The 11822-nt window shown below is 54.9% G+C and overlaps 1 protein-coding gene across 2 annotated transcripts in view; it reads right to left on the bottom strand.

The window, feature by feature from the left end:
- Positions 1-11822, bottom strand: part of Bcl7a (BAF chromatin remodeling complex subunit BCL7A) — a 28040-nt gene that overhangs the window by 8141 nt on the left and 8077 nt on the right. The window contains exons 1-3 of one of the 2 annotated variants that reach the window (XM_010604376.2): positions 7765-8235; positions 7037-7118; positions 2890-2986 (exon numbers count right to left, since the gene is read on the bottom strand). In XM_010604376.2, the coding sequence (XP_010602678.1) occupies positions 2890-2986; positions 7037-7118; positions 7765-7841 (256 nt within the window). In that variant the 5' untranslated portion in view covers positions 7842-8235. Of the gene's footprint in view, positions 1-2889; positions 2987-7036; positions 7119-7764; positions 8236-11822 lie in introns of those variants that run through there. The other variant, XM_019204548.2, reaches the window with a different exon arrangement.

Here is an 11822-nt window from a genome sequence, read left to right as displayed (position 1 = left end):
TTTTTTTTTGGTGTTTTGAGACAGTCTCACTATGTAGTTGAGACTGACCTTGAACTCACTATGTAGCCCAGGCTGGTCTTGAACTCATAGAGATCCTCCTGCCTCAGCCTCCCAAGTAGCTGGTCTACAGGCACCTCATCACCTCATTTAACCTTCCCAACAACCTGCCGGGTGGGTGCTGTCTGTCACCACCTCCACTTTACAGGGGTAAACTGAGGCCCGAGAGGAAGCGCCCCTTGCCTAGAACAGCACTAACTTGTGACCAGCCAGACTTGGGGCCCAGACAATGGCTGCTGACCCCTGGCCATTCCCAACCTATCTGGAGATGAGGGAGCCCAGCATGGGGCCCAAGGGTGATGCCTGTAATCCCAGCTTCTCAGGAGACAGAAGCAGGCAGTTCTCCAGCTGGAGCCCATCCTGGGCCTACACAGTGAGACACATCCTCAAAATAAAAATCTACAGAAAGGGCTGAGGATGCAGCCCAGGGGAAAAGCACTTGCCTAGTGTGTGAGGACCTGGGTTCAATGATGAGACTGCAAAAAACTAAATGAAACAACCACAAAATACTGCACAGGGCAGATACCAAGTCCCCTCAATGTCCCAAACCCTCAGGAACGTGGCCTGGTCCATAGCCTTCTCATGGGCCTGGGAGGAGTGGCCTTGGGGCCCAGCTGCTGGTTCCTTTGGGTGTCTCCGTCTTCCTGGGGCACCGGCCCAGGCCATCACCCAGATTCTGCCTCTGAAGGGGCTCAAACACCAGCACTCACCCAGAAGTCTCTTTCTGCCTCAGTTTCCCTATCTGTACAATGGGATTGAAACCAGATGCAAACAAGGGAAAGCTTGGAATGGCTTGGCGGGGTGCCCAGCACGTGGTGATGGCTCCATAAGCCGGAGTTGTGAATGCCCAGAGCTCAGGGGATTATCTCGCTTAATCTCACAATGACCTCATCAAGTGGGCCTTGGCGCCTCCCTTTTGCAGATTAAAACAAAGCAGATTCAAAGATCAGAGGTTAAATTACAGCTGAGGATCACTCAGCCAAGGAAGGGCCCCAGAGAGTCCAGGCAGGATCGGGGGGGACCTGGACCCCTGATAGCAAGCATCCTGCCTGGGGGCTCTCAGGCAATGCCCGGGCATGTCACATCGAGTCCAAAGGGCTAGGGAATGAATCCTGGCCATAGGGGTGTGGGCAGGTGGGAGCCATGCGAGAGTGTGTGTGCGTGTGGTTTTTGAGCTACGTAGCCCAGGCTGGCCTTGAACTCATGGCAATAGTCCTGCCTCAGCCTCCTGAAAACTGGGTGCCACAATGCCTGGCTTCTACAGTGTGGATCTTAAATGTCCTCCCAAAGGCCTGTCACATGTTGAGGCTAAGTCCAGGCATGCATCTTGGGGAAGTGGCAGGCATTTTTATTTGTTTGTTTGTTTGAGACAGGGTCTCACTATGTACTTGAGACTGATCTGAAACTCACTATGCAGCCCAGGCTGGTCTCGAACTCATAGCGATCCTCCTGCCTCAGCCTCCCGAGTGCTGGGATTACAGGCATGCACCACTATGCCAGGTGGCAGGCATTTTTAAAGAGCAGGGCCTGGTGGAGGCCTCCCGGCTATGTCAGGGGCCTTGACTTCAGCTGGACAGCTCCAGCCCTTCCCTTCTCCTTTGTTTTTCTGGATCCTGGCCAGGTGATAAGTGGGACTCCCACAATGCCAAGCCACCTCACCACAGCTCAGGGACTGAAGCCTCTGAAACTGTGAGCCCAAATCAACCTTTCCCTTTTTTAAAGTTCATTGTCTCAGGGGTTTTGTTACAGGAGCAGAAAGCTGACGGACACCAAAGCTAACACAGGTTGGACATTGTAGCACACACCTACATGTAATCCCAGTGCTTGGGAAGACTGAGTTTGATGCTAGCTTGGGCTACGGTAGCACACGCCTGTAATCTTAGCACTCTGCGAGGCTGAGGCAGGAGGATTGCAAGTTCAAGTCCTGCCTGGGGAATTCAGCACATACCTGTCTCAACTAACTAACTAACTAACTAACTTAATAAATAAATAAACGGGCTGGGAACATTGCTTAATGCAAAGGCCCTGGGTTCAATCCCCAGTACTGAGGGAAAAAAAGCTAACTCAGTTTTACAGACTCCAGTTTGAATTTCTGTGGAGCTTCTCCTTGGAGAGCTGGGACCAGTAGGAGGGGACAGAGGAGGCCTGCTGGGCCTGGCCGGGAGGGCTCTGGTGTGGGGTTTTTGAACAATGCATGAAGCCAGAGGTCTGAGCTTCCTCAGGGATAGCGAGGTAAAAAGAGAAATGACTGCCAGGAGACAGCCAAGTCTCACCTCGGCCCAGCTCTGCCCGCGGGTCCCAGGTCGTGAGGAACTCGGCAGTTCACAGAGGAAGTCGGCTGTGGCTGGAGGGCAGTGTCCATGGCCCTGCAGCGGGCACCACAGTCAGCATCTACGTGCTCCAGGGCACAATGAAACGAAACCATAGCCACTTGCACTGCAAGCTGGGCCTGGCCAGGCGGAACAAAGGGCATGCACCTCAAAATCCTCCTGCCCACACCGGGACTACTAGGAACACGTCCTGTGAGGTTTGTCACTGGGCGAGGACAGGATCTTTTGTTTGTTTGTTTGTTTGTTTTGGAGACAGCTCTCTCTACGCAGCCCAGGCTGACCTTGAACTCACAGGGATCCTCCTGTCTCAGCCTCCCTAATGCCAGAAGTGCACCCCCATGCCTGGCTCCAAGTCTCCCTGCTCCATCTATGGCTCTTTGGAAGGCTCCTGGCCTTGCGTGCAGAAGAACCCCTGCCTTCCTCCTTAGTGTGGCACAGAGGCCCCAGCCTGCCCAGCCCGCACAGCCCGGAATGCGAACCAACCTGCCAGGAGGGCGCTCACCGTGCATGTCCATCATCCCTGGGGAGGAGCTGTTCTCTGGAGTGGTCACCTCCGAGCCGTACTTCTCATCCTTGCCCTTCTTCTTATTCTTGTTTTTCTGGAGGGGGAACGTAGTATAAACCAAGTCACAAAGGTGTGTGTGTGTGAGTGTGTGTGTGTGCACAGCCAGGAGTGGTCAAGGCATTGCTAATAGAGCAAGCACGAGATGAGCCAGGTGGATGAGATGGAGGTTGCTCAGTCCCAGGGTGCTGTGTAATTCAGGATGGCCTGATAGCAATCCTCCTGCCTCGGCCTCCCAAGTATTGGGATCACAGGTGCGCACCCCCATGCCTGGCCCATTTTTTTTCTCTTTTAAAATTCTGCGGCTGGAAGCTAGGGCCTTGCGCATACTTGGCAAGTGTTCCGCTGCTGAATGTCACCAGCCCTCATTGTCACCATAGGAATAGAATTGTGCTGGAAATCACATGGCTTTGTCCCTAGGAAAGAGACTCATTAAACAAATTACAATGTTTCTTCAGTATAATACAAAGTAACAGTTACAGAGGACAAGGCAGTACTTCACTTAACTAATACGATCTACCAAAAACATCAACATATAACCAGGTGTGTGGTGCATGCACTCTGGGAGGCTGAGGCAGGAGGATCACAAATTCAAGCCCAACCTGTGCTATTCAGTGAGACTCTGTCTCAAAATAATTTGGTGGGGGGGTAACGGGGATCAAACGCAGGACCTTGCGCTTGTGAGATACGCGGCAAAAACACTGAGCCAAATCCCCGGCCCTATCTCAAAATACAAAGTGCTGGGGATGTAGCCTGGCGTGAAGGGCATGGGTTCAATTCCCAGAACCCTAAACAAAAACAATTTCAATATCTCCAAGACGCATAAAAGACGGTACTAAACATTTGAGTGTCACCATGAGCTGTGACACAGGAGGAACGTGCTCTGTCATCACGGCTCCCTCTGCAAGGACAAACCCAAACTGGGAGTGCCGGCTGCCTCGAGGGAAGAGAAGTCGGGGGGAGGCCAGAGAGGACAGCAGATTCACGCCAAGACCTGTGTGAGAGGCCAGCGCTGGGAGTGGAGTAACGCGGGCCCCAGCACACCCAGGCGCAGGGAGTCACGGCTGTGGGTGCAGGACGGGCAGATGGGGACCAAGAGCGACAGGCCAGAGCTTTCTTTTCTCTCCTCTTTTATGTTTTGTTGCAGTGAACCCAGGGCCCTACACATGCTAACCAAGCATTCTACAACGGAGCCATATCTGAGCAACATTCTAGTCCATTTCAAATTTTATTTTGAGACAAGGTATTGCTAAGTTACCCAGGCTGGGGATGAACTTGGGATCTTCCTGCCTCGCCTTCCTAAGGAGCTGGGATTACAGGCGTGTGCAATCACCCCCAGACTGTTTGCTTTCTTTTTTATTTTTTCATTATAATTATGAGGTGTGGTGGTGTATATCCGTAATCCCAGCATTTGGGAGGCTGACGCAGGAGGACTGAAGCAAATCTGAAGTGAGTTCAAGGCCAACCTCAAAATAAATAAATAAATAATAATGGGCCGGGGATTTAGCTCTGTGGTTCTGCCGCCTGCCTCACAAGCTCAAGGACCCGAGTTTGATTCCCGGTACCAGGAAAAAAGAAAAAAAGAAGAAGCAAAGGCCAGCCTGAACTACACAGGGAGATCCTGTCCCTTTCCCCAAACTTATAATTATCAACATATATATTTTTTTTTAATTTTTAATTTTTATTTTTTTGGTATAAGGGATCAAACTCAGGCTCTTGTGCTTACAAGGCAGACAGTGGAACCACTGAGCTAAATCCCCAGCCCCATTATCAATGTATATTAACTGAACAATATAATGACTTTCTTTACATTTTGTTTTGGGGAGATAAAAGTGTTTCAGATAGTGGTGATGGTTGTACAATTATGGATACCCTAACACTGAACCCTAACCTCGAAAGAGTGACTTTTGAGCCAGGGATGATGCTGCATGTATAATCCCAGCTGTCTGGGAGGCTGAGGCAGGAGGATTGCAAGTTCAAGCCCAGGCTGGGCAACTGAGCAATTTAGTGACATCCTGTTTCAAAATAAAAAATAAAAAGGGCTGGGATTATAATTTAGCACAAAGGCCCTGATTCAATCCCTACTGCCACAGAAAAGTGTACATTCTGGGCTCTGGTAGAGTGCTATAGCTTCACATTCCTGTAGCACTGGGTTCAATCCCCAACACGGAGAAACTTTAAAAGAGATCTGGGGATTTAACTCAGGGGTGCTGTGCCTGCCTCACAAGCTCAAGGTCCTGAGTTCAATCCCTGGTACTGCCCCCCACAAAAGAGCAAATTAAGAAAAGAAGAAAAATGAATTTAATGATATATGAGGACCAGGGATTTAGCTCAGTGGTTCCGCTGTCTGCCTCACAAGTGCAAGGACCCGAGTTTGATCCACAGTGACCACCCCCAAAAAAATAAATAAATATGAGTCAACTTCATTGAAAACTGTTTGCCAGGTGCAGGAGCACTGGACTGTAACTCCAGGTACTGGCAGGCTGAGGCAGGAGGATTGCAAGTCCAAGGCCATCCTGGCAACATAGTGACACCCTGTCTCAAGATAAAATAAAAAGAAGGCTGGGGCTGTAGCTCAATGACAGAGTACCCAGCAACAAAACAAAACAAAGCAAAATGCCAGAAACCAAAGGACCATAACTGCTCTTAATTTTGAAATATGTCTTACTTGCTTAAAAAAACAAAAATTTCAGTTCTAAAGTAAAAACAAAAAACAGTGTAACCATACAGCAATTGGGTATTTTGGTTTGGGTTTTATTTTTTGGTTTGTTGTTTTGAGACAGGGTCTCACTATATAGTTCAGGCTGGCCTTCGACTCACTGCGATCCTCCTGCCTCAGCCTCCCAAGGGCTGGGAACACAGGCGTCCTCTACCACACCCACCTTACAATTGGGTATTTCTAAAACAATATGAAGCCACGCCTCCACATGGCAGGCTCCTGATCCGGATCTACGGACTCCACTCAGCTGCTCGGATTTTATCGACACGCTCAGCAGGACTGGGAACCCTGCCCTTGAAGGCAAGAGCATTCCGCATGCTGAGCACAGAGACACGAAGGCAGCTGGCGTTTCTGGGGCACGGTGCTGGGGGCCACTGGGTGTCCACGAACGGGCTCACCACCCTGCTGCACAGAAGGACAAGGCCAGGCACCCGCTGACGTACAGCCCTGAGACTCTCTCTCTCTCTGCCCAGTGGGAACCGCTCCACAGCACCTGACCCAGTCGGGGACACACAGGGACAGGCCTGGGCTCTGGCCACTCCTGGAGCCCAGACAGGGCCAGCAGGGATGGCACATGCCTGGGTCCTGTACCCGGCACCGGCCCTGCCTGTGCCTGTCAAGCTGCGATCGCAGGATCAGCTGGGGCCTAGGGAGGGAGGCTCAGCCCTGTGTTCCCAGGAAAGCTGGGCACATAGTGTCCACCATGCCCAGGTCTGAGACACCTTCCCAGAGGAGAGGCAGGAGGGGCGGCCCAGGCAGAGGCCCCATCCAGATCCTGCCAGGACCTGGACAGGAGAGTGGCCGACCCAGGTCCTGGGCGGTGATGGCCTGGAGCAGGAAGCCGGACTTGGGCAGCGCTGCCCCCATGGATCCTCTGTGGTCGCAGTCGGTGTGCCCCCCAGGCACCCTGCACCCCACTTTCTCCCTCCTGGGATCACTGTCACCACCAGGAGGTTCTCCGGGCAGCAGCTTCAGTGTCAGGAAGACCTGAAGGAGACACAGCTCCGATACTCGCTGTGTGTCTCTGGGGAGGTGGCCTCCCTCTCTGAGCCTATGTCCTCGAAGATCAGCTGGGGAGGCTCCGCAGGAAAAACATATGACCGGACATGTGCCCCTCGGCACATCTGGCAGACTGCCCAGCACCACAGCTGTGGGACAAGCCCCTGTCTGCGGGTGCTGTGGTGCTGGGGCGCTGGGGACAGCAGCCCTGTGCTGAGCTGGGTCCCCAGCTGGCAGAGACACTGCGTCTTTCTCTGAGGGCCCCTCTGGACAACGCAGGGGTTGGGGATGCGGGCTCGGGGCCTCCCAGGCAGCCCCGAGGGCAGGTGACAGCCCCTCTGCGTGGCCCCCCCAGAACCACGTACTCACATCATCCACCTTCGGCTCTGTCACAGGGACCCACTTGTAGATTCGCAGCGACGTGTCGCCAACCGTGACCCATTTCTTCTCCCTGCCAAGTTCAGAGGGGCCGGGAGCAGGGTCAGGACCCGCAGCCTCCTCTCCCCAGGAGGCACAGGGCAGAAGGGGCTCAGGGGTGCTGTGGAGGGTGCGGAGAGCCAGACCATGTGGGGCCCTGCACCCCACCTTTGGGACTCCCACAGGAAGGTGTCTAGGCCCCGCTAGAAGGAGTGGGCAACTGGCTTCCGTCGCCAGAGGGCCACGGGGTTCCAGGTGATCACTGTGGCCACCATGGCTCCCTGACTGGGCCACAGACTGTGAGTCCAGAGGCAAGGCTGGGGTCTGTACCCCAAGGTCACCCAGGACCCACCTGTGGCCCAGCGGGGAACCCTGCTGTTCAAAGGACCCCGGTGGACTCCAGCCAAATGCACACCTGGCTCAGGTGGCAGAGCTACCAGCATCGTCAGTGACGATGGCCCCCGGGGACCGAGAGCTGGGAGGGGCCCACGGACCCTGGCTGCCTGACGGCTTTCACATCTGGGCTGGACACAAAAGCCCAGTTCTCACGCACGCCAGGCAAGTGCTGTACTGCTGAGCTACACCCCAGCCCTTGCGCACTTTATTTCATCTTGAGACACGGTCTCGCTAGGTCACCAAAGCTGACCTGGACCCGTGACCGTCCCCCCTCAGCCTCCTACCCAGCCGGGCCTGGCTGCTCCACACTTGTTTGGCCTCTGCACCCGAGCTGTGCTTGGGTCTTCCCGCATGAGTGCATGGCCTTCACGCGCTACTGGACACACTGCAGGGGCTTCTAGGCCCCAAGGAACCCCAAAGCAGCCAACCAGAACCACAGATACCCCGCCCCAAGCCCTGCTCACTGCGGCCCACACCCGCCCTGCCCGTGGAGCTAAGGACTGGCTGTCCTGGCACCAGGGTCTTGTCCAGCTGAGCACCAGACAGCTGCTCTGGTGTCTCTGTAACCCATGCAGTGAGAAACACCACTGTCCCCGTCTGACAGATAAAGAAACTGAGGCACAGTGCACGAACCCACTCTCTTCAAAGCCTGGACACTGGGTTGCTTTGTGGAGCAGCTATCAGGTCCCTCCCAGACCCCCCTCTCCTTCCTTTTTTCAGACAAGATCTCACTGTGCAGTTCAGGCTGGCCTGGAACTCACTGTGTAGCCCAGGCTGGTCTGGAACTCACAGTGATCCTCCTGCCTCAGCTTCCCAAGGACTGAGATTTCAGACCCACCTTCTGCTCTCCTGTCACCCGTGAACACTAAAGTCCATCCTGAGGGGAGCGTGAGTGGCAGAGCCCAAGGCCTCCTGCCAGCCTTCTGGGCCTAGGCTCAGCAAACCAACGCATGAGCAGCTTGAACGAAGAGACATGTAACACATAGGCGCCCTTCGGGGCGGAAATCCTGCAGGCAGCAATGAGCCAAGACAAATGCTGGAGCTGCTGCCCTCCCCACGGGGTTCCAGGCTACGGGTCATGAGCTCTAGGCTCTGGCCGCTCTGCAAAGCCCCCAAGCCACCCATAATGAGCATCCCTAGCTGTGGCCACTGAGGAGCTTGGGGCAGAGGTGGAGCATTCAGAACGTAGGGGGAGGCTGAGGCAGGAGATTGGCAAGTTTTAGCCCAGCCTGAGCAACTTCATAAGGACCTGTCTCACAATTAAATGATGAGAAAGGGCTTTGCTCTGGAAAGGCCAGAGTTCCATCCCCAGCAGCAAAGAAGAAAAAGGACACGGCCCAGGGCTCCCAGACATAGGCGGGCACAGCTGAGGCCTCTCACGACAGCCTCGGAGCCATCTGCCCAGAACACCAGGCCCAAGGCGGCCATCACCTTACAGCAGCCACTGGGCAAGATTGCTTTGGTCTGTGTGGTATTTTTAAATATGTGAATCAATTGCGAAACTTAAAAAAATTCATAAATAACCCCCCAAATAACAAATAACACCAGACTCCACTCTATACAAAAATCCAGATTTCTGCCTATGTTAAAAACATGCTTTGGGCCATGTGCTGCGCCAGGAGCCACAGCTCTCCCGGTCCCAACCCCTGCAGGCACTGGGCCAGGGTCCTCCACCACCGCTGGGCATGCGGAGCCCTCCCTGCTTCGTCGGCCCTGGTCGCCAGCGTGGCTGCAGGACCTTTCTTCCCACCAGACTTGGCTCCTGGGACAGAACCAGGAAGGGAAGTCCCCCCAGATACAGGACACGCTCCTGAACATTCCTCCCCAGCACGGCCCCTATAGAAACGACGAGGCCCCATCCTGGATGCTCCAGGGCCAAGCCCAATGGACCATCTTGGGGTCACCACTGCCTATGGTGTTCTAGGCCCTTCACCTGGCACTGGCTACCCAGGGCTGGTCCCTGAGGTGCCAGAAGGCTGGGCCTATGGATGGCTTCATCCTAACTAGGGCCAGCTCACCTATATGTGCCTTGCAGGGAGGGACCTGTGACAGATCCCCAGAGGGTGCAAAGCGGGGTCCCTGGGATCAAAGCTCCACCTCCATCTCCACCAGCGCCACCCTACTGCTCCCTGTCCTCTCACCCGGCCCACACTCCGGCCCTTTCTCCCTGAGAGGAACTCACGGTTCTGCATCCCTCAGCCACTGCACCGCCTGCCTGGCCTGCCCCCAGGATGCCTGACAGAAAGGAGATAGGAGAGGCTGCGGGCCTGATGCGTGGGGACCCCACAGGCAGGGCTGTCAGAGGAGGTTTCGGGGTGGCCGGGGCTCACAAGAAACACCCCCAGCTATGGCGATGGGGACACTGATGGGCCACTTGGTCACACGGGCACTGCAGGGAAGGGGGAGACTTCCTGGGGACAATCTGTCCCCGACACACCATGGGGAGTACTTTTACACTAACAAAGCTTTTCTGTTTTGGTAGAGATTGAACCCAGGGCCTTGTGCATGCTAAGCATTTGTTCTACCTCTACCACTGAGCTACTCTCAGCAGTAACATTTTACTTCTCCCCTTCTTTCTTCCCCTCTCCCCACTCCTCCCTCTCTCTCTCTCTCTCTCTCTCTCTCTCTCTCTCTCTCTCTCTCTCTCTCGGTACTGGGGATTGAACTCAGGTCCTTGTGCTTGTGAGGCAGGTGGTGGAACCACTGAGCTAAACCCCCAGCTCTCTCTCTCTCTCTCTCTCTGAGACATGGTCTCACTATATAGTCCAGTGATCCTCCTGCCTCAGCCTCCAGAGTGCTAGGATTATAGGCATGCACCACCACGCCTGGCTGGTAACATTTATTTTAAAAAACTATTTTGTTGTTTATCTGAAATACAAATTGAACTGGGTGTTGTGTATTTTTATTTGCTAAATCCAGCAACCACACATCCCAGCCCTTGGGGAAAATGGATGGCTGGTGGTCATAGTTAATAAACAACCCCAGCATGTTCCAAAAGCACAGCAAGGACCTGTTTAGCCCTTCGGGGCTGGAGAAACTTGGGCACTAAGACCAAGCTTTCTGCTTAAAATGGGCAAAGCGGGGGGTAGGCAAAGCCAAGTTTCCAAAGTTCCTCTCACCATAAGGACAGTATGTTCAAGCACCTGTGCCTGGCTAAGACTTTACTGTCCCTAACAGCTAGGTTAGACAGGTGAGCACTGCGGTTTGCCCAAGGTCACAGTGGTCACCCAATCCAGAGGTCCCCAGCCCAAGGTCTGAGAAAGTGACAGCCAGTTTCCCAACACAGGGACAGGTGTGGCTGCAGCCCTCTCCCCAGCCCCAGGCCTGGGCGGCAGCAGTTGGCAGCCTCAGGCTGCTGACTTTGGTCTGCTCTGGGGTGGGCCAGTGGGGACACCAGCCCATCCATCTGCCCTCTTTGCAGAGCAGCTGGTGGCCCTGGGCACAGCTGTCACAGCACAGGAGGCTGGGCCCGGCTGCAACCTGAGGCAGGAGGACCCGCCACGCCTCCAGGAGCAGAAAGAAAAAGGCAGCTTCCCAGGGGCCCATTGCATCCTACAGGTCAGGGACAGACACAAGGGACTCTGCCCGGCCTGACCCCAGTTCTTTCTTCACACGGGGGCTGAGAACCCCAACCTTCCCTGGGGAGTCCCAGGGGCAAGGCAGCGATGGCAGGCTGTTTTCCTGTGTGTGTTTTGGCCTGCAGCTGTTTCTGCCATTTTTAAATGGCTCCAGTTGGCCACTGGGGCGCCAGGGGCAGCCAGGGAGACCCCCGCAGCACCCAGGACCTGGATCTCAACTTTGGGACGCCTCCTCCTCTCTGGGTTGTGAAAATTCTTTGTCCCGTCGGAGCCAAACCCTGCCCACGGCCGGGCATCCGGCCACCGCAGCGGCTCTTTCCATAGGAGGCCCGGGAGCACGTGGACTTTATTGATTTTCCTCTCGCCTTTTTGTTGGGTTTGACTCTGAGAAAGGACAGCTAACTTGTGACACCGCCAGGCCAGACCGGAGCCTCGCCGCCCTCCCCCGCGGTTTGGAGGGACCAGAGCAGTCCTCAAGAAACAACACCCCCAAATACAAACAGTATGTCGCGGGCCTGGCCGGTACGGAGGCTTTAAATAAAGGGTCAAGACAAGCCCACGGGCGCTGACACTCGGGGACACCGTCGCGGCTGCTCCTCTCCCTCCCGGACCCTCGTGAAGCCGTGGGAAAAAAAAATTACAAAGTTGAAATCAGAAAGCGGGGAGTTTCGAGCGAGTCCGACCCAGTCAGGCTATCAGCTCGCGCCCGGGGCCTGGCCCTGGGGCCGCTTTTGAGTGGGACCCCGCGGAGGCCGGGTCCCGTC

The sequence above is a fragment of the Fukomys damarensis genome, unplaced genomic scaffold, assembly GCF_012274545.1.
Source record: "Fukomys damarensis isolate Sample0158 unplaced genomic scaffold, DMR_v1.0_HiC HiC_scaffold_12, whole genome shotgun sequence".
NCBI classification, from domain to species: Eukaryota; Metazoa; Chordata; class Mammalia; order Rodentia; family Bathyergidae; genus Fukomys; species Fukomys damarensis.
The sequence above is the reverse complement of the archived record's forward strand: the minus strand, read 5'-3'. Positions and strand labels throughout refer to the sequence as shown.